General features: G+C 46.8%; 1 protein-coding gene across 1 annotated transcript in view; it reads left to right on the top strand.

The window, feature by feature from the left end:
* The first annotated feature begins 1,372 nt into the window (after nucleotides 1-1,372).
* Nucleotides 1,373-25,413, top strand: part of LOC130041872 (regulator of G-protein signaling 22-like) — a 94,886-nt gene continuing 70,845 nt past the window's right edge. Inside the window, 2 exon segments of the mRNA XM_056134186.1 lie at nucleotides 1,373-1,425; nucleotides 1,600-1,628. Coding sequence (XP_055990161.1) covers nucleotides 1,401-1,425; nucleotides 1,600-1,628 — 54 coding nt within the window. The 5' untranslated portion in view covers nucleotides 1,373-1,400.

The following is a 25,413-nucleotide window of genomic DNA, read 5'->3' on the forward strand; positions in this document are numbered from 1 at the left end:
GCAAAAGAGGCACTGAGTGGCAAACATGTTCAGTCCAGTCTACTTTCAACCTGAATCTCCCCTCCTGGGAGGATCCTCCAAACACCCTCCATTTGGTGCTCCCTTCTCTATCTGAACTGTCCTTTCCCCTAGAATACCCGGCTGGCCTCTTAGCTATGGAGTAATCCTCCTGGTGTTGATCTCAGCTATTCTTGGGTATTAATCTCATATTTTGTTATTTTATATCCCCCAGATGAATGCAATCTTTCTATGTCTATCCCTCTCTTTCTGTCTCATTTCGCTTAGCATGATACTTTCCATGTAGTACCACTTGTATGTAAATTTTATGACTTCATCTTTTCTAACAGCTACATAGTACTCCATTGTGTAGATGTACCAAAGTTTCTTTAACCAGTCATCTGTTCTTGGGCACTCAGGTTTTTTTCCAGATTCTGCTATTGTAAAGAGAGCTGCAATGAACAAATAAGTGCAGATGTCACTTCGACTATACATTTTTGCCTCTCTGGGATATATTCCCAGGAGTGGTATTGCTGGGTCAAATGGGAGCTCAATTTCTAGGGTAAAGGGCAGCTCAGATAGAGAAGGGGGCACCAAATAAAGGGGTGTTTGGAGGATCCTCCCAGGAGGGGAGATGCAGGTTGAAAGTAGACTGGACTGAACATGATTGCCACTCAATGCCTCTTTTGCAGACCACAACACCCAAAAGGAGAGAGAGAACAAAAGGGAATGCCCTGCCACAGAGGCAGGGTGGGATGGGGGGGGGGATGGGTGTGGGAGGGATACTGCGATCCATGGTGGTGGAGAATGGGCACTGGTGGAGGGATGGGCATTTGATCATTGTATAATCAAAACCCAAGCACAAAAATTTGTAAATCTACAACTGTACCTCATGGTGTCTCACTAATAAAAAAAAAGAGCTTAGCCATCTAGTCTAACAGATTACTGCAAAAAAAGTGGGAAACGCTCACTCCAGGATGGAAGGGGGAGGGGGGGCAGGGAGGTGCATGCAAGGCGTTTGATCCACTCAGCACCCCGTGGAGACCCGTGGGCTGGGAGCCTTCTCCTCCTCCTTTCCCTCTCTGTCCTCCCCCCTCTTCCTTCTCTCCTCCTCCCTTCCCCTCTCCTCCCTCTTCTCTTCTTCCTCCTCTTCTTCCCCTTCTCTTTCCTCCTTATCCTCCTCCCCCCGCCCCCTCCAGCCCCCATCCCCTCCTGCTCCGTCCCTCCTCCCCGCTCCCCTCCCTCAGGGTCCACGCACGCCCACGCCCCAGCCCTCGTGCCCTCGCGGTGCTCGCATTGTGCGCTCCCTAGCAACGCAGCGGCCAGCACGCTCAGCGTCAGCCACTCGCGGGCCCGAGGCCTCAGCGCCCGCCACGGGGCCCTGAGCAGCCTCGCGGGCGGCGATGCCTGAGAGGCGGCTCACGGCGGGTACGTGCGCCGCGCGGGGGGCCCTTCCGCGGGGTCGCGGGAATTAGGACTCCTTCCCCCGCACCCAGACCTCTGCCGCGACTTCCAGCCTCAAATGCCACCCACGTGCCCAGGCGTGGCCCTGAGTTCTTGTAGTCCTGGGGGGCGCCGATGCAATGTCTTATCTCGTTTCAGAGCCTCCCGTTATTACAGAAGACGGATTCGTGAGTATGGTCTGGAGGGCGACGGCCCCCGGCTCCCGCTGCGCTTTAGTTCCTAATGCAAAGGCAGATCGCGGGCAAAGCTGTGGTCCTCCTCCTCCCCTCCGCTTTCCCCTCCTCCCCCTCCTCCTCCTTTCCACCTCCCTCCTCCTCCTCCTCTTCCTCTTCCTCCTCCTCCTCTTCCTCCTTTCCACCTCCCTCCTCCTTCTCCTCCTCTTCTTCCTTCTCCCCTTTCTTCCTCTTCCTCTCTCCTCTTCCTCCTCCTCTTCCTCCTTCTCCACTTCCTCCTCTTTCCTTTCTTCCTCTTTCTCCTTCTCTTCCTTCTCCCTCCTCCTCCTTCTCTTCCTCCTCCTCCTCTTCCGCCTCCTCTTCTTCCTTCTCTTTCTCCTCTTCCTCTTTCTCTTCTTCCTCCTCCCTCTCTCCTCCTCCACTACCACCACCACCTCCTCCTCCTCCTCCTCCTCCTCCTCCTCCTCCTCCTCCTCTCTCTCCTCCCTTTGCCTCCTCTTTGTTACCTTGCTGGAGTTTTGCCTTTAGTCCCAACTATATGAGAGACCCTTTTCGATTCCTGAAACCATGAGAAGCCCCGCAACGGGCCCTTATGTGGTTCCTGTTCCCAAGAGTTCTTTTCTGGAAAAAGCCTTTGGAATTGCTCTTTGACTCTGATTTTCTCTCAGTGTCGTGTAGTCGCAGCTATAGTTGCAGTAAACATTCATGGGCAGATCATACTGCAGCTCCTTTCAGAAAAGCACCAAGCGGAGTTTTCAGCTCTGACTCGTTTGGAGTTTAGTAAAGCTTGGGATGGGCCCCAGCACTTAGGGAATCAGTGTGTGCTCCCCAAGGCGGGTTCAGAGATGGAGGTGGCTGCTGAGCCTGACTGGCTTTGACTGGATTCTGGGTTGAGCCCAGTGCTCCTGCCATGTCTCTGTGTTGTTTACTTAGTGTCTTCCAGCTCTTACTGCCCCCCTTGCCCCCCTTGGCTGATGATCTTGTTATTTGCTTTTGGGATTTTGTTGAACAAACGTTGAGAGGCCTTCTAGGTTTCCAGCTCGAGCTGGACTCAAAAGCCAAGAAGAAGGTTACGGATCCCCAGGGTCTGAAGGAGAAGAAAAGGCTCTGCAGGATCTGCTCCCCCAGCTGGAGGGACATCCCACCCCCACACCCCCTCCAGAGTGTGGCCTGGGGGTGACCAGGGGTGAAGGGGAGGGAGGGGGTGCATGGTTGTAAGCTGCTTTCAGCACTGTGCTTCCAGTGGGCTTGCCAGGACCTTTCTGGAATGACTGGGCCTGCCAGCCCTAACCCAGCATGTGCACCGATAGCCCTCAGCGGTGGGTCACCAGGCCGCCCTAACCTTTGTGCCCTCGACCCACCTCTACCAAAGACCTGAAAACCCAGTAGCTGCCTCTTTTCCTCCCCACCTGCCTTTCATCTGAACACCCTTGGTTTACAGAGCTGTTCATGATACACTTGTTACAGGCATTCAGTATCCCAACGCAAACCCCACAACCAGTGTGACCTTCCCTCCACCATTGTCTCCATTTTCCCAAGCCTGCCCCCTTAGTAGGCACAAAATAATTTATTTTATATGGCTTGTTACAACAAAGTGGCTAATGGAGTTAAAAAATACTTTAGTGAAAAAAATTTGTGAAAATTATTGTATCTCACCATGGGTCATTAAGTCCTTGTCTGAGGGTTTGCTGAGAGCTATTGTTGCTAGTTGAACCTTCTGTGCTATACTTTTGTTTTTAGAGTTTAGTGGGTTTCTATGTTACTTTCCCATCTAATCTGGTGTGTTCTACTGGGATGTAAGTATTGTAGAATGTGGAGGTTTGAAAAATGCAGAATATTTAACTGGGCTATGAGTTTAGATGGTGGTCTTTGTGAGATGTGGGTGTGGCTGCCAGGGTGTTCAGAAGCAGAGGGGTAGGGGAGGCTTCCTGCCCCCCACTCCAAGAAGACCCCAGAGCTCTCAGTGTACCTGGAATTTTTGGCAGTTCGGCATCTCTGCAGAGCTTAGTGGCAAGGCAGTGGTTTCCGGCTTTTGGCGTAGCAGCAGCTGTGGGTTGTGGATGTGACGGCCAGGATTTTGGCAGGGTGGGGACTTGGCCTCCTCTTGAGGATGCCCCAGAGTTTTCAGCTGTGAAGCTGATGTACCTGTGAACATTTGCAGCTTGTTGATCTCTTCCGAGATTTAATCATGAGCCTGTAGAGCTAGGCCAATGGGTGAGCTTACAGGGAGGAGATTGTGGGATGTGGGCATAGCTGCTGACAATCTTCCTTCCTTCCCTCCTTCCTTCCTTCCTTCCTTCCTTCCTTCCTTCCTTCCTTCCTTCCTTTGTCCCTCCCTCTCTCCTTCCCTCCCTCCCTACCCCTTTCCTCCCTTCCCCTTTCCTCCCTTCCCCTTTCCTCCCTCCCTCTTTCTTCCCTCCCTCCCTCCCTCCCTCCCTCCCTCCCTCCCTCCCTCCCTCCTTGCTTCCTTGCTTTCCTTTTTCCCACCCTGATGCCACCATCTTCCACCTCTCCCAGTTCTCATTTATTTATTTTTTAAAAAATCAGTCCCCTTTTTGGCATTCCTTTGCTCTTCTCCAGGACCCAGTTCTTCTGCAGTCCTCTCAGGGATCACTCCTGGTGGGCTTGCGGGACCATATGGGATGCTGGGGATAGAACCTGACTGGGTCTGTGCAAGGCAAGTGCCCTACCCACTGTATTTTTCCCCAGTCCTAAGGTTTGTAAGTGTTTTTTTTTAATAAAAACTTTTGGGTATCTCCTGATGTGTGAAGAGCATGACCGAAATGTGTCACATATGTGTGACCCTGTCACCTCAATTCCCACCTCAGTGAGGGAAGGGAGATTGGGGGAGGGGGCGGGTTCAGTGTCATTTTTGTGAAGCTGACTGCTTCATAGTGAACCTCAAAACAGCCCTGTTGGGGGGATAGTGACAGTCACATCTCACTGCTGAGTAAGTGGAAATTCTGGGGACATCTGACTTGGCTTGAGGCCTTATGTCTAGTCACCAGAGCCACCCGAGCCAGAGAATGTTCATCACCCTACGCCTGCACCGTTTTTCCTACTCCCTTTTCTTTGCACGTACTTCTGTATAAATACCACATGCTAAGCGGTTGCCTCATTGAAGATCCAACCTTCCCTATTCGTGTATCTGGAGTCCTGTCCCCACAGCACATGCATTAGGGTTGCAGTTGTGACCAGGGGTTCCTGTGTTTGTGGTGGTTAAACTCCGTGTGTGCTGTAGCATGTGATTTGAAGGGGACATTCTTAATGTTTTGGCTGTTGTCTCACAGACACCCGTCAGTTGTCCAAGTGAAGCAGCTGAAGATTTCTTCCCCCGATTTCCCTTTCATGTTCAAAATTTTTTTTCAAAAACCTTTCAGAACCTGAGAGTTCTCAGGACTTGCCCCTGGCTCTGTGCTCAGGGATTACTCCTGAGGACAAGTCTTCAGGAACTATCCATGATGCAGGGGATCGATCAGGTGCCCTCTCTGCTGTACTATCTCTAGCCCCGAGTCTTGTCCTTTTAAAACAAACTTGTAAACTCCAGTAGAGTTGGGATTTGGTCCCAGTGTTCCTTGGTACTCCCTAGAGTAGGAAGGTCTCACAGAGCCAAATATGCTGTCAGATGGTTCATCTGGTTTACATGAGCATCAGGGTTGTTCATTGTACTTATATTTGTGGAACTTCATTGGATGTTCCTTAAGCATCTCTCTCAGCGGTCTCCCCACTCTTGTATCTCTGTTCCTATTGTATTTGATTGGTCCTTGATAATATTCTTGAGGACAATTTATACCCAAACTTAATGTATTCAATACCTTCTCATTAGTTCCTCTGGGAGCTATATGTTTTATTGCAAAAGCAAAGCTTGAACATAGTCTTTTAAATCAAATGATAAAGTGAATGCTTTTCATTACTTCCTTCAATCCCAGCTCTCTTGTTTTCATATTCTATAGAAATGGAAATATAAATCTATCTCAGCATGAATAGAACTTGGGCTGCTTCGTGATGCACTGGGAGTTGATTAAGTGCTAGGTACACAGAGAAAAAAATTTAATGTGACTGACTCTGAAAATTCTTTTTAATTTGAAAATAGAATACAAATTAGTATCAAAAGCTTAAGTGTTTGACCGTCAAATCTAAGGTAATCATATTTTTCTCTTGTGCCTCAAAAATGAACTGAAAGCAGGTAGGTATATATGCTTTGGTTTGAAAATAGTCTTTGTAGGTAGAAATTTTGTAGTACCTATTAAAGATTTTCTGATAAAACAGATACCATTTTAAAAAGAAAAAAATACCATTTTTTTTACCATCAAGTCACTTTTCTCCATCCAATCAGCAACTATAGATACTATAGTTGTGTGTGTGTGTGTGTGTGTGTGTGTGTGTGTGTGTGTGAGAAATAGAACCCAGGTGAAATAGAACCCAGTTTATTTGACATTTGAAGGAGCAGAGAGGTTAGGACCACATTCAGCGGTACTCAGGGCTTACTCCTGGCTCTATGCTCAGGGTCCACTTCTGGCCATACTCAAAGGATCATTATCAGTAACCAGAGTTTCACGCAATATTTACTCATCTGACTTAAATATGATACTTGCTTATAGCTTATCTCTAGTCTGTTCAATTCATTTTCTGGTGTTTGTATGGATTGAATGAAATCGTAATAAACACAGAATATTTCCCAAGCATGAGGATCTCCTTCTCATTCTAGTGCAACATGCAAAAAAAAAAAAAAAGAAAAGAAAAGATCCCATGTCTCCAGGCCTTGTGAACAAGTCCGTCAAATTATGTGGAAACATACTGACCTGTGGTATTTATTTTTCCAGAATGTAGCCATGGCCCAGTGCCCACAAGTTGGTTTGGGCGGGCCACTAGGTAGCACTCGTGAGTAGGCCGGGCTGGACCTCTCCTTGCCCCCATCCTCTGTTTGTCCCCCGAGTGTGTGGGCCCGGGTGTCAGGAGTGTTTCCAACAAGTCTTTTGGAAACTGAGATAGATCCCAGAGCTCCTCTGGAAAGTGTGAGGCTGTTTGGAATTTCTCCCTCTCGGGGGAGCCCAGATCTCTGGTTAGAATCAAGTTCTCTGATGCCTCTTGGCACTGCTGGGCCTGTGTCAGAACTTCAGTTCTATCAGTAAGTGGATCAACAAGTACGCTGGTGGCTGAGCACCTACTTGAACTTCTGGTTGAATTAGGCACCGTTGGGGTCACATATGGTTCCTCACTCGCTGCTTCCCACAGTGGCGATCCTTCCGTTCAGAAAGGTGCTCTCTAAGGGGGCACGGGGCAGACCAGCAGCTTGGGTTTAAGCGTGAATGCGGGGTCTGAGCCGAGCACATTAGATGTAGAGAAGCCTGTCTTTAGAGGCCGAATGGTTACCAGAGGCCACTAAGGCTATACTGGTTAGAGGTTGATGGGCGGAATGGTGAGGAAAGGCCCATTCGTTTCTCTTTCAGATCCGAGGATCAGGTTGCAACATCCGCATCACTGGGCAAAACCTTAGGATACCTGGGACCAATTAGTGGTCTCCTTAGAGCCATGAGGAGAGAAGAGGAGATAAGGCCGTGGCCTCAGTTGTCACTGTAGGCCCTCCCCTTCAGCTGCCTCTTCTTTGAGCCAGTGGGGGTCTGATGGATGTGGCCTTCAGCACTTAAGTTTGTGGAGCTCCTTTGGTCTAAGCAGTCAGTGCTCTTGCAGTGCTGTGTTTCACCTTGAGGGGGCAATCTCTCCCACTCTCTCCTCTTCCTCTCCCATCTCCCCCTTTCCCTCTCTCTCCCTTTCCTATCTCTCCTTCTCCCTCTCTTTCTCTCTTTCCCTCTCTCTGTTTTCCTTTTTTCTCTCCCTCACACTCCTCTCCCTCTCATATCTCTCTCCCTCTATCTCCCGCTCTCTCTTGTTCTCTCTCCCTCCTTCTCTCTTCCTCTCTCTCTACTCTTCCTCTCTCTCCTCTGTCTCTTCTTTCTCTCTCCCTCCTTCCCTCTCTCCTCTCCATTCCCTCTTTTCTCTCTTTCTCTCTCCTCTCCCTCTCCTATTTCTCCCGCTCTCTTTCTTTCTCTCTCCCTCTCCATCTCTCTTCCTCTATTTTCTCTCTCCTCTTCCTTTCCTATCTCTTCCTCTCTCCATTCTCTCTTTCTCTTTCCCTACCTCTCCTTCTCTCTCCCTCTCTCACCTTCTCTCTCCCTCTCTCTCCTGTCTCTCCTCTCCTGTCTTTCTCCCTTCTCTCCCTCCTTTCCCCTTCTCTCTTTCCCTCTCTCTCTATCCCTCTTTTCTCTCTCCCTACTCCTCTTCCTCTCCTATCTCTCCCTCTCCTTCTCTCTCCCGCGTTCTCTTTCTCTCTCCCTCTCCTCTCTTCCTTTCTCTTTTTCTGTACTCTCCCCTTCTCTTCTCTGTCTCTCCTTTCTCACTCCCTCCCTCCCTGCCTCTCCCTTTCCTTTCCCTCTCTTCCCCCTCTCCCCTTTCTCTCTCTCTCTCTCTCTCTCTCTCTCTCTCTCTCTCTCTCTCTCTCTCTCTCTCTCATCTACACCCTTCTCACTCTCTTTCTCAGTTCCTTTCTCCTTCCCCCACCCCTTCTCTCTTCTTTGGGAAAAGTAGCTCTTTTTCATTTTACAAGGGCTGGAGTGGCCCCTTCTTGTTTCCAGCCCTCCGAGCAGTCACTTATGCACCATCCACTTGGCCAAAGCATAGCGCAGGTCTAGAGGCACAGGAACATAAAAACCAAAGCAGGCTTCGTCCTGCAGAAGTGCCGGCCGGCATGGGAGGCCTTAGGTGGAGTATGAAGGTCATGAGAGGGAAGATGTGATACTACTCTAACACGTGGAGCAGAAAGAGGATGGGCCGGGTCCATGGGGAGAAAAGGATTCCCAAGCCAACATGACCATCAGAAAGAATCATGGTGGCCGTGTCATGCCCGCATCGAATAAGACCAGAGCACATTGCTCTTTCGTGCCCGCACAGGTAGAACTGTTAGCTGAGGTGTGGTCAGGAAGGTGGATCCGTCAGGTGGAGCATCCCAGAGGAGCAGGAAATATGACAGTGGTGTGTTCTGGACTGGAGAGTGACACCGGCGTCCGGAAGCCTGGCCAGTGGAGAGGACCCAAGGTAGTGGACAGAAAACCTTTGGGGGGTGGGGTTTGGCAACCTTTAGTATGCCAGAGGCTAAGACTGTCCACGGGGCCCAAGAAGCTTGATATTCACCATCCCTCTCCCACATTTTTTTTTGTGTTTCAGCCACACCAAGCAATGCTCTCCTGGCTATGTGCTCCAGGTCACTCCTGATGGGGCTTGGGGACCATGTGTCATGTCAGGGATCAAACCCTGGTCAACCGCCTGTAAGCCAAGCACCCTACCTGTTGTACTATCATCACTCCACCCCTCATTTTAATCATTTAGAAAGAATAATCCAAGGGCATAAGGAGCATCTCTATTGCTCTGTGGCCGCTCTCCAGTTTCAGAGCGTTTCTATCTTCCCAAACTGAAACTGTGAGTCACAAAGCAGCAATTTGTCATTTTCCCCCAACCCCTGCCACCCCCTCCCCACTTTTTTTGTCTTTTTTTGAGTTGGTCCGTGGTGAGTTCCTCAGACACATGGGGGACTCCTCTGCTATTTTCCCGTTTGTATCTGGCTTGTAAGCCATTCTCAGTGTTGCTGCCCCAGCCAGAATCTCCTTAGGGCCCATAACACACCACATTTGATGGGGTTTAAAGTAGGAGACAACCAATCTTAGAGGGAAATACTTTTTTACATATATATTAGGATAAGGAAGTAACACTCCCTACCCATTTTCCATAATTGCCTCACCATATTTGATGAGGTTCAGACTGTAGGCAACAAATTATAAAGGGAGATATATATATATATTTACATATATATATATATATATATATATATAGCGAGCCCGGCAAGCTACCAAGAGTATCCTGGCAAGCTACCCATGGCATACTCGATATGCCAACAACAGTAACAATAACGGGTCTCATTCCTCTGATCCTGAAAGAGACTCCAATACAGCAGCGTTGGGAAAGACAAGTAAGGAGAGGCTGCTAAAATCTCAGGGCTGGGATGAATGGAGATGTTACTGGCACCGGCTCTAATTGATGAACAACAAGAGGACAGTGATACAGTGACAGTGACAGTGATATATCACTGTCCTCCCGATGTTCATCGATTTGCTTGAGCGGGCACCAGTAAAGTCTCCATTGTGGGGCTTGTTGTTACTGTTTTTGGCATATTGAATACATCACGGATAGCTTGCCAGGCTTTGCCCTGTGGGCGAGATATTCTCGGTAGCTTGCCAGACTCTCCGAGAAGGATGGAGGAATTGAACTTGGGTCGGCTGCATGCAAGGCAAACACCCTACCTGCTGCAATATATATATATGTATATATATACATACACACATACATATATATATGTATATATATATATATATATATATATGCACACAAAGCTCAACCTTTAACAGTATGTTAGTGATCTCTTACAGAAAGCCTTAATGGCCCCTGGGTGAAATAAAACAATCTTCACACTAGTTCCTCTAAGGAAAATTTTGTTTTCTTTTTGGGTCACACCCGGCACTAGACGGGTTACTCCTGGCTTTGCGCTCAGGAATCACTCCTGGCAATGCTCAGGGGACCATATGGGATTCTGGAAGTCAAACCTGGATCTGCTGCGTGGAAGGCAAATGCCCTACCTGCTGTGCTATTGCTCCAGCTCCTAAGGAAACACTTTTTTTGGTAGCATTTTTAGTGGTTTTTCATAACAAACAATACAAAATAAATTATTTCGGTTCCACTTTGGGGCAGGGGAGGGGGTTCAGGATGGAAACACCTGAAATATGGTGGTGAGAAGGTGTAATGGTGGTGGGATTGGTGTTTGAATATTAAATCTAATCAAATATTGTGAACTACTTTATAATTTTTTTTAATTAAGAAAAAAAAAAGAATCTCCTTAAGGCCAACTCATGTCCTGTGGCGTGTCCATATACATACCACATGTTGTATATCTTTCCATACGTAAGTGGACGTGGTGGGTGGTTTATACTTTTATGTTTTTGGCTGTTGGTCATGTGGCGCTGGTCACGGCGTTTGTGTTTTCCATTGTTTAGGGTGTGGGCGCGGCAGAAACACAGATGGGCCTGGCATTGGATCTCCATCCCGCATGCGGCGGTCTCGTAATGCTGCGTTTCTGATCCCCACAGAAGTTTCTCCACAGCCTTCCCCCAGGCTTCCAATTCTCACCATCTCAGGTGTCAAGTAAAATTTCATTGTGCCGCTTCGACTCCCATGTCTGAGTCACTGGTGGCGTTGGGCATCTTTTCCCTGTGCAAACAAACTCTGTCTATTGGGCTTTAGAAAAATGTCTATTCATGTTTCATGCCCATCTGAAATATTTGGCTTAGGGCCTCCTATTTAGGTGAGTCTGTTGCGGTGGGGAGCTTCTTGTCTTTTCCCCCTTTCTTTTCTTGTTTATTAAAAAAATATTCAAAATAAACCCTGGAAATAAATAAAGGGAGTATTTGGGTGGTTTCCTGTCTTGCAGAGTGTTCAGGAATATTTCCATATTCTGGATATTAAACCCTCCTCGGATACATGTATTGCAAATATTTTCTCACATTTTATGTGGCCGTCTGTTCACTTCTTATTTATTTACTTAATATTGGTTTTTGGATCACACTTAGTGGTGCAGCTCTGCTCTCAGAGATCCTGGTATGCACAAGGGACCACATGGCATGTGGGGATTGAACTCAGATTGGCTGCATACAAGGCAAGCGCCCTACCTGCTGTATTATCATTCTGACCTTCACTTCTGACTAGAAGTTATTAATGCAAAATTTTCTTTTTTATTTTTATAAAATGCTCTTTGGATGTTTATATTTTTGGTGTCATATGAAGAATTACCAAATTCAACACCACAAAGATTTGTACTTATGTTTTCTCTACATTTCATAATATATATATATATATATATATATATATATATATATATATGGTGTTGGGGCCACACACAGTGATGTGCAGGGATTTTGTGTGTTCTGATATCAGGAGTGATTCCTGGAACTAGTCAAGGGACCATATATGGTGCCAGGAATTCGAATTGGGGTCAGCCACATAATTGCCTTATCCCCTATCTTATCTCTTCAGCCCCTGCTCTTTTATATTTTGTAGGATTTTACAGTTTTGCTTTGAAGTATGAACCCTTGATCTATTTTGAGTTAGTTTTATATTAGGACCAAATTTCATTCTTTTGTATGTGCACATTCATTTTCACTCGCATCATTTATTGAAGAGGATTCTTATGCTACTGACTAGTCTTGGCACACTCATTGACAATTATTTGACCATATATGAAAGAATATATTCCTGAATTCTAGTCTGTTCCAGTGGTTCATACATCTGTCCTTATGCCAGCACCACACTATTTTGATTATTGTTCTTTTGTAGTAAGTTTTGAAATCAGGATATCTGAGTCTTCCACATTGGTATGTTTTCAAGATTGTTTTTGCTATTCAGGGTTACCACGGGAATTTTAGGATGAGCTTTCCTTTTCTGAAAATAAAAAGTCATTGAGATTTTGCAGATCTGATGATCTGTAGAGTGCTTTGGGTTGGTATTTTCTTCTTCACAATATCATCTTCCAGCCCATTAAACATGGTATGCCTTTATGTCTTTCCATTTATTTTCTTCCCTAGCTTCTTTCAGCAATGTTTTATAGTCTCTAGAACACACATTTTTGCTTGCTTATTTTCTTCTTTCAATGCTATTGTTAGTGGATTTATTTTCTTAGTTACCTCTCTGGATGAACATAACATTTATTGGTGTATTAAATTTTATGCTTGAAGTGATCACATTAAATATTTAACAAAAGTGTTTTATTGCTGATGAGTTAAACGGTGGATTGTGTGCCTGGTATGCAGGAGGTCCAATTTCAATCCCCTGTCACTGCATGTCTCCAGAACCCCACTGGGTGTTATCCTGATGGCTCTGAGATTATCAGGTGTGGCCCCAGAGGCACAACTGGGTCTGAGTGTAACAATAGTGGGCCAGAGCCCAGCACAGAGACCTGAGGATTGATGGGGGTGGTCCCTGGGTTCTCTGATAATACTTTGGAGGTCCTCCAAAAAAAATAACAAAAAGTTTCTTGAAACTTAAAAGATGTTAAATTTTAAATTGTTGTTTCGCACACATTCAAAATTGCAAGAGTTGAAATTTGATTTAAAATTTACCAGTTCTTGGACTGGAGAGATAGCACAAGGGTTAAGATACTTGCCTTGCATGTGACCAACCCAGCTTCAATCCCTGGCACCCCATCTACTACCCTGAACACTGCCAGGAGTGACGCTGAGTGCAGAACCAGACCACCTCTGGGTGTGACCTTCCCCCCCTCAAAAAAAAAATAAAAATAAAGCTTAAAGGTCTTCCTATTTTAAATTATTTAATTCATTTGTTTTGGTGTATGTGATGCCTGGGGTCAAACCCAGGTCAGCCCCATGCAAAGCAAGTGCTCTACTGGCTGTGCTCTCTCTCCAGCCCCAGTTCTTTCCATCTTTCATGAAATGTATGTTAACATTTTCATAGGGTAATCAAGCTGGTAAGTCAGTAACATGTTTCATCTCAAATATTACAAAATCTATTGTAACTCTCTTGCACTGAGGGCATGTACTTTCCAAGTGGTTACCTCAAAGCTAGCGTGGGTATTACTAGCACCTGTGGTCATTGGACAGGCATATCCAATAACTGTGAAGGCAAATACTGGGACCGTCATCTCTAAACTGGCACTCAGCAGGTCAGAATGACAACCAGGCATAGGGTAGATCCTGCCCAAAATGATACCCACCAGGATGGGTATTATCATGATATTATATATCATTATATACCATATAATTTTAAATATTATTATGTAAGGTAAGGTAAGGCCCTCCCGTTGATCATCGATTTGCTTGAGTGGGCCCAGTAACGTTTCCATTGGAGACTTTGTTGTTACTGTGTTTGGCATATCGAATTGTTATTATATATTGATATTCTCCCTCCTCCTCCCCTACAATTTGTGTCCATCGCGAGCTGTGTACTGTCATCTTGGGACCCTTGAAGAGAAACTCCAGGCTGGAAGCTTACTAATGAACTCATGACAGAAGCCTGACCATCCCCGTGGTCAGTGTCTTTGGAGCAGTGAGAGGGTGGGACATTGCTTAGGGGCCAACATCTCATGTGAGGGAGCTGGGTCCGAGGAGTCCCAAGCAAGGTAAGGTCACCTATAAGTGGACTCATCATCCTGAGGCTGCTTAAATCTGCCCTTCCTCCCTCTCAGTGTCTTGCTGCCTGAAGGCGGAAGAGATCCGTGAAGGGTCCTTTTGTTGGACCTATTGAATCCCATTCTCTGCACTTAGGAGTGACCTTGATTAATGTCAACTCATTGTCTTCCACTTCATCCCACCTCCCCACGCTGGTGGGATGGATGAAACCAGCAATGGACTCACTGAAGGAGGAGAATCAATGAATTCAAGTGGACTTTAGGGAGAAGTAGTAAAGAGAGATTTATTATAATACCCTCTATTTTATAATATATATGTATATTATAGTAGAATGTCAGGAACATTGGGAACGTCAGAAACTAGTTTGTTTCTCATGAGCATTGTTTTCGTGAGATTCAGCTGTAGTTCTACCTTTCCACACTCATGGTCAAAGTTGGCCAGCATTCGCGATACTTTGCTGATATTTGGTGTTATTGGAACAATGTCATCAGCGAAGCAGAGGTGGTGTCATTGCTGGCCATCTATCTTCACTCCCATTCCTGTCATAATGTTCTCAAGGGTGGCATTGAAGAGTTTCAGTGAAATGGTATCACCCTGTCAAACCCTTCTTGACAATGATGATCACTTTCTTGTAGAATGGTGAGATCCTGGTGGTGAATCCACAATACAGTTCACGGAGGATCCTGATGTACTGAGTTTGAATGCCCTGTTTGGCTAGGGCTTTGATAACTGCTTCAGTCTTAACAGAATCAAAGGCCTTCTTTAAATCAATGAACGTTAGACAAAGTGGCATCTTGAACTCTCGCAAAACCTCAATGAGCTTGGTCACCATGTGGATATGGTCGATCATGCTGAATCCTTTTCGGAATCCAGCTTGCTCGCATAATTATCCTTTGTCTAGTGTTCTGTCAATCCTATTCAGGATGATTTGAGTGAATAACTTGTAGATGACAGACAACAGGCAGATTGGACAATAGTTTCCAATGTCGCATTTGTCTCCCTTGTACAATAGGATGGTCCTGTTGGTTTACCATTGGGATGGAACCTTGCATTCAGACAGGTAACATGTGAAAAGCTGAGCCAGCATATTGATGAGTACTGGTGGCAGATTCTTCAGGTGTTCAGGTCCGACCTTGTCTGGACCAGGTGATGTATGCTTCTTTACCAACAAAATGCATGTCGAACTTCAGATGGGAGGCCGCTGGGAACGACATATCCATGCTGTGGAATTTGGTATGTGGGCAGGTGGACATGGCTATTGAAGAGATCCGAGTAGAAGTCATGGATAACCTTTTCCATTGTCCTTCTGGAAGATGTGATAGATCCATCAGGCTGTCTGAGGGCAGTCATCTTGGTGTTATAGTTGGCGAAGGACAGGCAGGAACTGCGAATACGTTTCCCGACTTCTGCCACATGGGCCAGCAAAGCTGCTCTTCTCTCTTTGAGGTCTTCCTTGATCACTTCTCTGCACTGCTTTGCGAGCTTGGACGTTAGCCTGTGGTTGCCTGAGGCTCAAGCAATGTTGGTGAATGAGCTCAAGAGTTTCCGAGAACAGGCATCTTTTTGTGGCATTTTCTCTCTCTGTGTTCCTTGCACAATCATGGAGGTGCTGATCCAGTCCAGTCGATCCTGGATTCTTTGTTGATGTTGTCAACGACAGCATCTTCCCATATTGCTGCAGTAGTGCCAAAAAGCTCCAGTTAGTGGTGGTTCTGGGAGTTCTCTTCTTCTTAAACTTAGTAGATCATTCTCCCACTCCGTGAAGTAGAATTTTGTATGAAGGAGATGGTGGTCCAATCCTGTTTGGAATTTTGGGACAACAGCGACATTGGTCAGGCAAAACTGTCAATTGAATATGATGTGATCAATTTAGTTGTGGAACTGTCCACCGGGATACTCCTATGTCCAACATTTAGATTCGGCCTTCCGGAACTGTGAGTTACCATGGATGGTCTTAGTCAACATGATGAACTCAGATAGTCTCTCACCCTGTTCGTTCCATTCTAGGCTGTGGGTCCCAATGTGGAGTTCTTTGGGCGACCTTCTTGGTCCTATCTTGATGTTAAAGTCACCAACAATGATCTTGGAGAAGATGTGATCTTCTTTATAGAACTTCTCCAGCTCCATGTAGAACTTCTCAATTTCTTTGTCGTCGTAGTTGGATGTTGGTGCATAGACGATGAAAATAGAAACTGCAGGCAATGAGCCACATCTATTCAAACGTAAGTATCCAATTTGGGTTGTTAGGCATTCAAACGAATCAAAGCTCATGGCCAAGTTTGTGTTGACGAGGACACCGACACCACTGATGTCTCTACTGTCGCATGTTTCAAGGAACAGTTCTTCTCCAGTGTCAAAAATGGCACAATGTAATTGATGCCTTCTTGTCTCGGTCAATCCAATTACATCGTACTTGGTGTTCTGCGCTTGCACCATCAGGTCCTCGACAGATGCTTCTGATACCAGTATACATGCATTAAAAATGCAGATAGTCATTTTAGTTCTTCTTCGCTTTGACAGCCTCGTTCAGCCCTGAGATCTTAGCAGCCTCTCCTTGTTCATTCTTCTCAACGCTGCCATATTGGGGAATCTTGCAGGGTCAGAGGAATGAGGCCCATTTATTTTACTGTTTTTGGACTATCAGATATGCCATAGGTAGCTTGCCAGGCTCTGCCGTACGGGTGGCATGTTGTAACCATCTGTGTTGGTTTGCTCTTCGCCGGTTGGCACCATTGCTGCCCTCTTCCCATGGTGAGGCAGTGAACCATCGAGGTCGAGTTCCTGAGGTTCCATTTGCCCTCAATGGAATGAACATCTCTGAATGCAGCAGTTATGTGTACCGAGGTCGAGAACTCAACATGATGAATGACCTGGCACCTGAACTGCACAGGAGGAAGAGAGTGGCGTGGAACGCCTTCAAGAGCATCAAAGAAGGGGTTAAGAGGATGAAGAACCTCCAGCTCTAGGCACATCTTTTCAACTCCACCATTCTTCCTGCACTAACATACACCTCAGAGACCTGGGCCCTACAAAAACAGGATGAGAATGCTATTCGGATATCCTGAAGAGGAATGGAAAGAGTTATGCTTGGAATATCACGTTTCACTCAAATGAGAGAAAGAATCCAGAGTTACGACCTCCATCAATGGTCAAGAATCAGGGACACTGTCTCGTTTGCCAAGGCGTGGTAAATCAGATGGTCCAGACATGTAATATGATTTAGAGACGACCGCTGGACTGGCGCTGTTACCTATTGGATTCCACAGGACGTCAAAAGAACGTATGGCCACTTACCCAGGTTTGAGGCTCTTCGTGTTCCTGGAGCGAGTAGACTCCACTGGGCTACATTAGCACGTGATAGGAACAAATGGAGACGTTACTGGCACCCGCTTGAGCAAATCGATGATCAATGGGATGACAAGTGACAAGTGATATTATAATAACATATAACAATATAACCTTTATAAGTATAATATCACAATCACGATCATCCTGTTGTTCTTCGATTGCCTCGAGCAGGCACCAGTAACGTCTCCTTCATCCTAGCCCTGATTCAAGGCTCTTTCAGGGTTAGGAGAATGAGACCCATCATTGTTACTGGTACTTGGCATATTGGGTACACCACGGGGAGTTTGCCATGTGGACAGGTTACATTCGGTAGCCTGCCAGGTTGTCCAAAGTAAGAATGTGAGGAATGTCCTAAAAAGTTAAGCAGCCTGGATACCGAGGGTCAGAAATACCTGGGTTAGAATTCTTTGATTTTCTATGATGAGGTGTAAGCAAGCATTCACTCTGCAGCCGCTGGAGTTGCAATTGTGAATGAATAGGGTGGCTGATGGTAAATTCCTAAATATGTCTTTGCATCCATATGAGTTTAATAGTAATTTCTGTATCATACCTACTTTAGCAATTTATTTTCATCAGCCAGTTTATGGTTGCTTTTTCCTATTAGGCTTCTCCCCAGATATCTAGAAAACAGGACCTTAAAGAAGTGACAGTCATTCGTGTCTTTTTCCCCATCTGATGACATGTGCTTAGGAAGATGTCAGAGTTTGGCCTTAGGCCTCCCCTAAATATAGTGAATATAGAATGCAGAGGGAAGCTTAGGCATCTTCTCTCTCTTTTTTTTTGTTTGGAGATCCAAGAGGTACTTTGGCCTTTGTACCCCCTCTGGAAGAGACTGAATGGAGTGTGTGATTTTACAAGGTCCAGCTTAAAATGAAAGGTGAAGAGTGAGTTTGCTTCCCTCCCTGAGCCTGGCTTGCATTAGAAGGAGCCTGATTTATGGTAAACCAGCAGCTCCTGCGAGCTCCCCGCCCCCCAAAACCTCCTCTTCCATCTGCTGTGAAGTTCCCCCGTCTAAAATACTCTGGTCTCACATTAACAGTTTAAGACAGAATTCTACTTGCAGTCCCAAGGGTCAGTCCTGGCCTCTGTTCAGGGTGCTGCCCTCACAACTGGCTGGGTCAAGAAACCTTGACCTTTTCAACCTCCCGGAAGTCAGGACTCTGGCACACTCTGTGTGAAGCATGAAACACAACCCGCAGCCAAGAGAAGAGAACAAGGATCTGGGTGAACTCGCTGGTGAGTGGCGAACTAGCCAGGGCCAGCAGGAATGGCTGACCTGTCAACCAAGCTGGGGGAGAGGGGAAATGGCCAGACCTGGGGGCCGGGGCTAATTACAGGCCTGCCAGTCTGCCAGGGATTTAATCGGTAAAGTGAAAGGTGGGGTTCAAATATGTTTGCGGGAAAGACACCAAAAACCTGATGTGAGGAGTTGGTGCATTGGGACCAACGTCTGTGAGTGCCCGCAAAGGATTGCATTGGTCCTCAAAGACAAGCTGGGTTAAGACCAGCTTATTGTTGTAATAAAATATATTACAGCACAGAATATTAATATATAATATTATTATAATTGTCACTGTCACTGTCCTCCCGTTGTTCATCGATTTGCTCGAGCGGGCCCAGTAACGTCTCCATTTTGAGACTTGTTACTGTGTTTGGCATATTGAATACATCACGGGTAGCTTGCCAGGCTTTGCCATGTGGGCAAGATACTCTCGGTAGCTTGCCAGGCTCTTCGAGAGGGGTGGAGGAATCGAACCCGGCTCGACCGGGCTGGCTGTGTGCAAGGCAAATGCCCTACCGCTGTGCTATCGCTCCAGCCCTACATAATAATATATAATATAATAATTGTATAATATATCATGATATATTTTATTATAATACCCATTCTGATGGGTATCATTTTGGAAGCAGGGTCTACCCTGTGCCCGGGTTGTCCTTCTGACCTACTGCATGCTAGTTTAGGACTCTGCATTAGAAATTCAATGAATGGCTTTGGTTTAATATCTGAATGGATTGAGAGGAAGTTGGAAATTTGAATTATTTCCCCCCTTCTGCCATTACCTAACTGTGACAACTTTTACTGTGTTTTTGCTTTCCAGCCTCTCTCTGCTCATGAGTTGCTTGGTGCAATTCCCTCTTGCATATGTATGTTTCTGAATGAAGAGTTTGAAGTGATGCGAGACAGAATTCAAATGCTTTCCTCTTTCCATTCGGGACTCTTTTGGTTCCTATTTCCAGATAATACCTTTGGGATATTAAAAAGTTAATGCTGTAGCTTAGAGCAGAAAAGTGAAAGGACTATGCGTTAATCCAGGCCATCAAGTCTGCCGGAGGGGAAAGGGTGTTGCCCCATTCGCCCTCTCTTCTCTGGAAAGAAGGATGGCGGCCGCATGGGAGCCTTGTGGACAGCAGGTATGAGCCGGGGGTGTGGGGGCGACTGAAACCTCATGGGAAGGGGGGCGTTCCGGTCCGTCCTTCACGCCCTACCGAGGTCACCAGTTGCCCCCCACGAGCGGCTCTCCAGCACGGCCACAGCCCCAGAAGCACAAGGGCTTAATGCAGAACCCAGCAGCTTGGAGCAGAAAAGTGAAAGGACTATGCGTTAATCCAGGCAATCATTTCTGCCCAGAGGGGAAAGGGTGTTGCTCCCTTCCGCCCTCCTCCCTCTGGAAAGAAAGATGGCGGCCACATGGGAGCCTTGTGGACGGCGGGTATGAGCCGGGGGTGTGGGGGCGACTAAAACCTCATGGGAAGGGGGGCGTTCCGGTCCGTCCTTCACGCCCTACCGAGGTCACCAGTCACCCCCCACGAGCGGCTCTCCAGCACAGCCACGGCCCCAGAAGCACAAGGACTTAATGCAGAACCCAGCAGCTTGGAGCAGAAAAGTGAACGGACTATGCATTGACCCAGGCCATCAAGTCTGCCGGAGGGGAAAGGGTGTTGCCCCATTCGCCCTCTCCTCTCTGGAAAGAAAGATGGCGGCCACATGGGAGCCTTGTGGACAGCAGGTATGAGCCGGGGGTGTGGGGGCGACTGAAACCTCATGGGAAGGGGGGCGTTCCGGTCCGTCCTTCACGCCCTACCGAGGTCACCAGTTGCCCCCCACGAGCGGCTCTCCAGCACGGCCACAGCCCCAGAAGCACAAGGGCTTAATGCAGAACCCAGCAGCTTGGAGCAGAAAAGTGAAAGGACTATGCGTTAATCCAGGCAATCATTTCTGCCCAGAGGGGAAAGGGTGTTGCTCCCTTCTGCCCTCCTCCCTCTGGAAAGAAAGATGGCGGCCACATGGGAGCCTTGTGGACAGCAGGTTGAGCCGGGGGTGTGGGGGCGACTAAAACTTCATGGGAAGGGGGGCGTTCTGGTCCGTCCTTCACGCCCTACCGAGGTCACCAGTTGCCCCCCACGAGCGGCTCTCCAGCACAGCCACGGCCCCAGAAGCACAAGGACTTAATGCAGAACCCAGCAGCTTGGAGCAGAAAAGTGAACGGACTATGCATTGATCCAGGCCATCAAGTCTGCCGGAGGGGAAAGGGTGTTGCCCCATTCGCCCTCTCCTCTCTGGAAAGAAAGATGGCGGCCACATGGGAGCCTTGTGGACAGCAGGTATGAGCCGGGGGAGTGGGGGCGACTAAAACCTCATGGGTCGGGGGGCGTTCCGGTCCGTCCTTCACGCCCTACCAAGGTCACCAGTTGCCCCCCACGAGCGGCTCTCCAGCACGGCCATGGCCCCAGAAGCACAAGGACTTAATGCAGAACCCAGCAGCTTGGAGCAGAAAAGTGAATGGACTATGCGTTGATCCAGCCCATCAAGTCTGCCGGAGGGGAAAGGGTGTTGCCCCATTCGCCCTCTCCTCTCTGGAAGGAAAGATGGCGGCCACATGGGAGCCTTGTGGACAGCAGGTGTGGGCCGGGAGTGTGGGGGCGACTAAAACCTCATGGGAAGGGGGGCGTTTCGCTCCGCCCTTCACGCCCTACCGAGGCCACCAGTTGCCCCCCACGAGCGGCTCTCCAGCACGGCCACGACTCCAGAACACAGAAACCAATTTCTTAACTATCTGACTTTCAGTAGAAATACTTCCAGGGTCAATAAGTAAAATAGCAGAAATCCAAAACCAACATTTAATTCTTGAACCCAGCTGGAGAAAGCAAATCACTTCACAATGCTTTTTCAGCATGTCTGATTTGGGGGGGGGGTAAACTCTAAATAATAGTGGTGAATCTTTTATTGAAACAATCTAATCAAAGCGGATAGAGTGTTAACTAGAATTCATCTGCCTCACAGGGACGGGGAGGGGTGGGGGGTGGGGTTTTGTTGGGGTTCTTCATGGGAAAGGATGGGTGTTGGTAAGGGGAAATGTGTTTGATATTTGCATGACTGAGACATAAACCTGAAAGCTTTGTAACCTTTCCCACAGTGATTCAATAAATAAATTAAAAAAAAAAAGTTAATGCTGTAACTTTCTTATGGCACGTCTTCTATTCTTTCTTGGACTATAGCTTGTATCTGTATATATATTACTTCCGCTGTTTATAAGGCTGCCTTTGTGTCACTGTCTTCTTAAGAATTATGAAGAGATTGTGGTTGATCTGATCAGAGCATGCAGAAAAATTTTAGGCCAATACACATGCACACACATACTACTATTAGCAGGCACACGTGTAATTTTGCTTAACCGTCTTAAGAAAAAACCTTGGAGAAGTTGGGCCTGAAAATGGAAAAGCTGAGTTCACTTTCACAGATGGCACACCTGTGCTGCATGAGAAAACAGGTTTCAAGTGTATGCAATTCCAAAAAGAATGCGTCTCCCCATCCTGCCGTTGCTTGGCAGAGTCCGAGTTGCAAATTATGTAGTCAGACTCCTGAAGTGACGTCATGGAGGAATTGATTGTAACCTAGTTTCCCCCTTGATTGTCCCATTAGCCATCCGCAGTTCTGTGATTATTTGGAAGCTGTTCCATCCAAATATGGCAACTCTGTTCTTTGTGAGTGTGGGTGATGCCCAGGCTCCAACCAAGTCAGAGGCTTCTCACAGTTGTGCGGTCGGCCGCTAAGCCACACCACTGGGCTCTTCGTTCATTTACGTTGGACTGGAGGATGAAGACTTAACAGAGAGTATCGAAAATCAAGACCCTTAAACTTTTACCTTTTTAAGTAAAATCACTTTGACTTTATTTGGCTAGATGAAAAAGCCAAAATAACTGAAAAAAATTAATAATACTCAGGAAAATGATACACTGAACACCAATTGAGACTGTCTCCAGGGCTTGCAGCACTGTGATGGGGCTATATCCGTGCCAAGGCCCAGAATTTCTTTCCAAGATTCTTTTCCTTCATAGGATTCCCCAATACAAACCAACCAAGTTTCTTGTTCAAACAATCTGTGCCTCCCTAAGAATGACAGGAAGCCCTCTTCGTGGCCCGCGGTTCCATCAGCTGCCTGTCCCACGCGTCTCCCGAAAGCTCCTCAACTTCTTTTGTTTTATTGGCCACATTCGGCTGTGCTCAAGGGTTATTCCCAACTGAACTCTCAGGGATACTCCTCGTGGTGCTCAGGGGGACCCTACGGGGTGCTGGGGATCAAACCCAGGTTGATGGGCTTGCGAGGCAAATGCCCTTCCTCCTGTACTCTATCTCCAGCCCCCAAGACTTAAAACTTTTCTTAGAGAATGTTGAGAATAAAGGCTTTATCAGGTCCTTGGTGATCAGAAAATGATTTTTTTGGTTGGTTTTAAAGGATTTTTAAAATCAAATCCCTGTGAGATAGACCTTTACAAAGCTGTTCATGATTAGATTTCAGGGGCTGGAGCGATAGTACAGCAGGGAGGGTGTTTGCAATGCGCATGGAAGACCGGGGTTCGATTCCCAGCATCCCATATGGTTTCTCCGAGCACTGCCAGGAGTAATTCCTAAGTGAAGAGGCAGGAGTAACCCCTGAGCATTGCCGGTGTGACACAAAAAGCCAAAAAAAAAAGATTAGGTTTCAGTCATACAGTGTTCCAACACCCATCTCTCCAACAGTGTACATTTCCTAGCACCTGTGTCACTAGGTTCCCCCCCAAAATTGCCCCCCCTACCCCGCCCCCAGCCTGTCTCTATGGCAGGCACTTTTTTTTTTTAGTTATGCAGGGACCTACGACTCTGAAGCAGGCCTCAGAGCCCTCCCCTCCCTGGCGGTCAGTCCGGGGTGTGGTAAGATGGGGAGTCCATCTCGCAAGCCACATGGCTGGGCTGAGACATCCTGGTGGAGCACCTCGACGGAGTCGAGATGGAAGGTGCCAGAATCAGCCCTATGGCAGGCACTTTCTCTCTCTCTCTCTCTCTCTCTCTCTCTCTCTCCCTCTCTCTCTCTCCCTCACTCACTCTCTCAATGTTTTTTTGTTTTTTGTCACTGATGTGATAAGATATTGGAGGCTGTCTTCTGGGATAGCCCCATCCTTCTTCCAGCAGATGCCATAACACTCCACATGGTGGAAACTGAGATGGGCTTGCAGAGGGGAAATGCAGAATTGTCAGAGATAGAACAGTGGGTAAGGTGCTTGCCTTGCATGTGTCGGGCAGAGGTTTGATCCTTGGCACCACATACAGTCCCCTGAGCACAGCTAGGGATGCGCCTCCCCTCAAACAAGAGAAAACAAACTCACTTTGTGGTCTAGAGGCATTGTAGATGGCAGGTAGATCACTTGCCTTGAATGCGGCTGACCTGGGTTCTGTTTCCAGCACGCCACACGGGCCCCTGAACCTTGCCAGGAGTAAGCCCTGAACATGACTGAAGAGAGGCCCAAAACAGAAACGGCAGCAACAAATATCCCCAAATCAAAAAAATAGAATCTTTTCACCAACAAATTACACAGAGCAAATGAGCTCTGTGTAATTGGGTCACAATCTTTCAGAAACTATTTTGGAGGATGTTTGCTTAATTTTGGGCCACATCTAGTGATGCTCAGGGCTTACTCCTGACTCTGTACTCAGAGATCACTCTTGGTGGTTCTCAGGGACCCTAGGGGGGGCTAAGGACCAAACCCTATTTGGCTGGGTACAAGGCAAGAGCCCTACCCGAGTACTATGACTCCAGCCCTCTGGTTACGGAGAATGTATCACCACAGCACAACCACAGAATCAGGAGAGTTATGAGACCCCACACTTGTTGTTTTCATCAATTCAGGATTTAGGTGCATTGAAATCCTTTACTTGTGACTTAAAATGGTTCAGATTTTAAATAAACTCCCAAATTGAATTGTTATGGCTGATTGCTAATAACTGTACTTTGACACTGCAGTCACTTAAAGAAATTACTTTGAAAATTGATTTTCCAAACTAGGTGTTAATATAGTTTCATATCTTCCTTAAAACTTCAACACTATACTACAACCATTAAAAAAAATAAAATTGTCTGGTAAGGGAAGGAGAAAGTATTCAGCCATATGGAAATAATAGCATTGTGTCATATTGTCAACTTTCATGTTAGATTTGTCAAATTGAAAAATAATTATGAATAACAAAATAAACACATGTACCAGATACCAGAGTATGCCACGATGTGCCTTTGACACAATGGAAACAATTGCTAATAAAATAAGGTGTTTCATTTGGAAGAGAGAATTTGTTCTTGGCTGTGGATCTCCAAGTTTTCCCATTTAAAAAGTGATCCTCTTGTGGATGAGTTAGATAAGGGAACAAGCGTGTCCAGCTTCTCTGCCTACAATGCAGGCTCAGTCAAGCTTCTTCATGAAGTGAAGCAGGATAAGGACCACCACGTGCATCCTGGTGGGGTACAGAGTGGGGTCGCCAGCAGAGCTCTATTTTCTCCACTTAGCTTTTAGCTTCCATGGAGCAATTTAATAAACTTAAATTACTAGTTTCATTTCACCCCTGATTACTGCTCCTGACCATCTTGATTCTGCTTTTTTGTTGTTGTTGTTTGTTTGTTTTTGTTTTTGTTTTTTGGTTCACCTGGCTATGCTCAGGGGTTACCTCTGGCGGTGCTCAGGCGACATATGGGATGCAGGGGACCGAACCCGGGTCGGCCGCATGCAAGGCAAACACCTTACCCACTGTACTACCTCTCCAGCCCCTTAAGATGCATGTTTTATTCAGATGGTGGGAAAGTTAGCCCCGCAAAAAATTTTCTGATTCCTGTTGATGTCTTTGTTCATATTTTCGATGCATTGTTTCACAGCTGGGCACAGAA

Source organism: Sorex fumeus, unplaced genomic scaffold (assembly GCF_029834395.1).
Source record: "Sorex fumeus unplaced genomic scaffold, SorFum_2.1 ptg000002l, whole genome shotgun sequence".
NCBI lineage: Eukaryota > Metazoa > Chordata > Mammalia > Eulipotyphla > Soricidae > Sorex > Sorex fumeus.